This window comes from Lactuca sativa, chromosome 7 (assembly GCF_002870075.4).
Source record: "Lactuca sativa cultivar Salinas chromosome 7, Lsat_Salinas_v11, whole genome shotgun sequence".
In the NCBI taxonomy this organism is placed as follows: Eukaryota; Viridiplantae; Streptophyta; class Magnoliopsida; order Asterales; family Asteraceae; genus Lactuca; species Lactuca sativa.
In genome coordinates this window covers 107603548-107607439 of record NC_056629.2, presented here as the reverse complement: position 1 = coordinate 107607439, position 3892 = coordinate 107603548, and the positions used below count along the sequence as shown (strand labels likewise).

General features: G+C 41.5%; 1 protein-coding gene across 1 annotated transcript; it reads left to right on the top strand.

Annotated features, from left to right (window-relative positions):
- The first annotated feature begins 2140 nt into the window (after positions 1 to 2140).
- Positions 2141 to 3192, top strand: LOC111895118 (pollen-specific leucine-rich repeat extensin-like protein 2). The gene is made up of 2 exons (XM_023891218.1): positions 2141 to 2215; positions 2299 to 3192. Exons 1-2 carry the CDS (start codon positions 2141 to 2143, stop codon positions 3190 to 3192), a joined length of 969 nt encoding a protein of 322 aa, XP_023746986.1.
- Positions 3193 to 3892: the final 700 nt, after the last annotated feature.

Sequence of the window (3892 nt, the reverse complement as noted above, 5' to 3'; positions counted from 1 at the left end):
TAGAAGCATGTTGTTGTATGTTGACCAAAGCCTCGACTGATTTTGAGTGAAGCCTTAATAACATGATTTATACCCGTCATGTTTTCCCAATACAGGCTATCATATTCACTCTAATCTTGAGCTACCTTACTCTGCTCATACTGAGTTTGGATTTTTCTGCTTGGTCCTTTTCTTTAAAAAGCAGAGGTACATTCGCTTCTTTTACCATCTCTGTCACCTTTCTTCATTATAATTTGTTTCATCAATATCACCCCTAAGACTCTCAGTTTTAACCACTGAGATTTATGGTTATACAAAATCTACGTTCATGATCTTAGTTTCATGCCACTATGTACTAAGTGAAACCCAAAATTCAACACCACTAATGAATTGACGGTGAATTCAAAATTTCAATCTCTTACTTGTTACCCAATGAAATCTCTTTTTCTTTTTGAGTGATCTTTATGAGATTGCCTTTCACCAAGGCGTCTCTAACCCTAAAAGATCCAGTTTATTTTTTTTTTGAGATTTCTTTACTTCTCTCGTCACTATAAAGCATGTCACACCTACTTCTTCAACAGATCACAATGATCTCAAATGTACTTCATTCACTTTTGGTCTTATGTTAAGTATCGAAATTATGAATTCAAGCGAAAGCCACCCTCTTTAACCTTTAAAAGAAGCGGTTCAAAACTTCTCAACAAGTTATTGATCATTATTTCATGGGAAACCAAGCAAGCACTTCAATGTCTCTCTTGACTTTGAAGGAAGTGATTTTTGCCCAAAATCAATCGTTTTATGTCTGAATACAACATCACAGATAATACCAAAACACTCATTTTATTTCTTTATCTTTTACACACTATGCACCGAAATTTTTAATTTTTCCAAATTCTAAGTTTCGCACAGATTAATGATTCAAATGTTCAAGGTACAAACACTCAAGCATCATAAGGGGAAACGATTGGGATAAAGTGGTAGCTGACTCAGTAGAAATCCAAATGGTTTGGCGATTTGAAAAAGATGAGTTTTATGAAAAGGCGTGAAAAAGGGAAACGTTTTTCTCTCTCCTGCATCATCTTCGGCACGCCAACTGTTCACACATCAGCTCAGGCGCCATTTTTGAGATAATCCATGATTTCAGCTGGATTCTTCTCTCTCTTCCTTGTACGTATAAAAGGAATTGGAATGGTACTCTCTCAAACTTTATCACTTCCAAAAAGCTCTCAAAGAAACCCGGCGATTTTCTGCGACTGTTCATCGTCATCTTCATGCTACTAAAATGGCAGAATCCTCATCCGTTCATGATACCTCATTTCGTCAACCCCTACTCACTATCAAAACCCAACAGAACCTACTCATTGATCTCACTCAATTCGTATATGAGCCCTATATGCTGTATGTGGTTGAGTGTCTCAAATACTCACCACTCGTCGAGGCACTGACAAAGGTTGAAGTTGTTCCTATGTCGTTCTTGTCTCTTGTCTACTCTAATGCATTCTACGACAAGGCTAATGAAAGGATTCACTTTGAACTTCACGATGAGAAGATCTCCATCTCCAAGAGTCGATTATGTACCCTCATTGGTCTTTCTCAAGATCCACCCTTGATAAACCCTGATTCCATTACCACTGGTCAATTGTTCACAATGTTCTATCAGATGGGGTATACCAAAACCCTAACAACTGTCACCAAGTTCAAGAAGTCCTACCTTCCTCCTCAGTGGAATGGTATTTTCATGCTATTATTCAAGGGCTTGTCTGAGAGGAGTGCTAGTTCTGACGGTGCCAGCAAGTCATTCCTGATGGTGCTGTATGGGTTGTACAATGGGCTTAACCTTGATTATGGGTCCCTTATTTGGCAGCAGTTAGTTCAAAGCCTAGTTTCTTCATCCAGGCATTATGAGATTTCATGTGGGCATTTCTGGACTATCATCACCAAATGGGCAATGGATCGTAATCGTGTCCCAATAATGGCAGATTCCTTGCTTTCTTCTATCGCCACTTTTCATACGATGAAAATCATCGTCACTGATCCAACAAAGTTTTCATTCATCGGACCTATTCCTGAAGCCATGCTCGGTTGTATCTCAGCGTCGAGTAATCTTCTTCAATAGTACAGGAAGCATCCATCTGTTGGTCCACGAGAACTTACACCCACAATGATTCGTTCCATTGAAGAGGCTGACAAGCCAGCCAAGAGGGGTAAGAAGCCTGAATCGCAGAAGGAGGGACCAGTCACTAACTAACCAAGGGGCAGACCCCCAAGAAGAGAAAAACTGATAAGGCTTCTACTTCTCAACCTCAACTCAAAAAGCAGAAGAAGCCTGCTAGGAGACTTATTCTTCAATCCTTTAGCGATTCGGATTTAGAATATGTTCCTCCTAAGCAGAAGAACGCTCCACCTTCAGATTCTGAGAGCGAAAGTTCTGATGAAGAGGCTTCAGACCGAGGGGACACTCCGCCTCGCTCCCCTACTCCAGAAATTCTAGTTCGTTCTTTTCCTCCTTCACCTCCACCTGTTACCATTCCAGTTTCTATTCCTCCTGTCTCTCCAATATCCACCTCTCAACCATTCACTATAATTCCCATTCCCACTCCTATTTTCACAGATACAACCACTACCACTTCCACCACTAAACCTGCCTTTACCGCTCCCAATCCACCTGTAACCGAACCTACTTTCACAAACAAACCTCCTCCTTCTTCAAAACCCTTCTCTCGTACACAATCTACTGAAACAACCCTTATTTTGCGCGGTGAGGACTTGGAATTCTATTCCACATATTTCAGTCCTTATCTAGTGCAGAGCGAGGATGATGACGACGAGCCAATTACCAAACGTCATCTCAAAGCAGTAAATGACAAGCTAGATCAATTGCTTTCCTCTTCTTCCTCTGGTGCCCATTCAGAAGCTGCTTTAAATGCATTGTTCTCGTCGGTTGTTGCCGAACACAGTGCTACCCTATCTGCTGCAGCCAAGGCTATTGAAGCCTCCTCTTCCCAATGTAAACAGGTTTCTCTCGTTGTTGATGCCTCGACTAAGGAGTGCAAGGAAGCGACCACAAAAGTCAATAAACTAGTTTCAGAAGCTCACTTGTTTCTAGATTCCTTGCAGGCTGCTGCTGCCAAGAATGCTGAAACTATCAACACTTCATTAGAGACTCTTCAAAAGACTCTTCGATCTGAGTGTTCGAACCTGGAAGCGGCATGACATGCCATTGAAAAATCCAATGAATCGCTCCATGCTAGTGTCAACGAACGCTTAACTCAACTGGAAACAAACTTAGCTATGGAAAATCGGATTATAGACAAGCTTGACAGACGTACAGCCCAACTTAAACTGCAAACACACAAGCTACGTATTGATAATGCAGAGATTAATGACCTCAAGTCAGAAAGGGAGGTTATCCAGAGTTCTACTACAGATGTTCACTCCATCCTCCTTCATCTTATTGAGGCGAATGATCCACTTATCACTACCACTGTCAAAAGGTATTTGGCAGACAAGCTCAGACCGGCACTGGACGTTCTCAGTCGTATCGAGGGTGTTCCGGTGACTGGGGTCCAACCTAAACAAGGGGGAGAGAAAGAGTCAAAGCAGCAACCTCCTCCTTCCAGCTCAAAACCAACTACTGAACCGATGGTTAATGAAGCTTCGGTCAGTAACAAAGATAAGAAGAAGAATAAGATTGGTGAAGACAACACAGAAAATGAAAATGATGTCTATGTCGACATTCCCAAGAAACCTGTACCGAAGGATAATACTTCTGAAAAACAAACGGAAGAAATCACCAAGAAGTAGCTAGAACAGAAGCGAAAGGAGGCGGATCTCCATGAAAAGAAAAAGTCTATGTTTCCTGTATGGACAAAAGAATCGCTTCAGCGGTGTGCAATCGACGAGCCAACTGTTC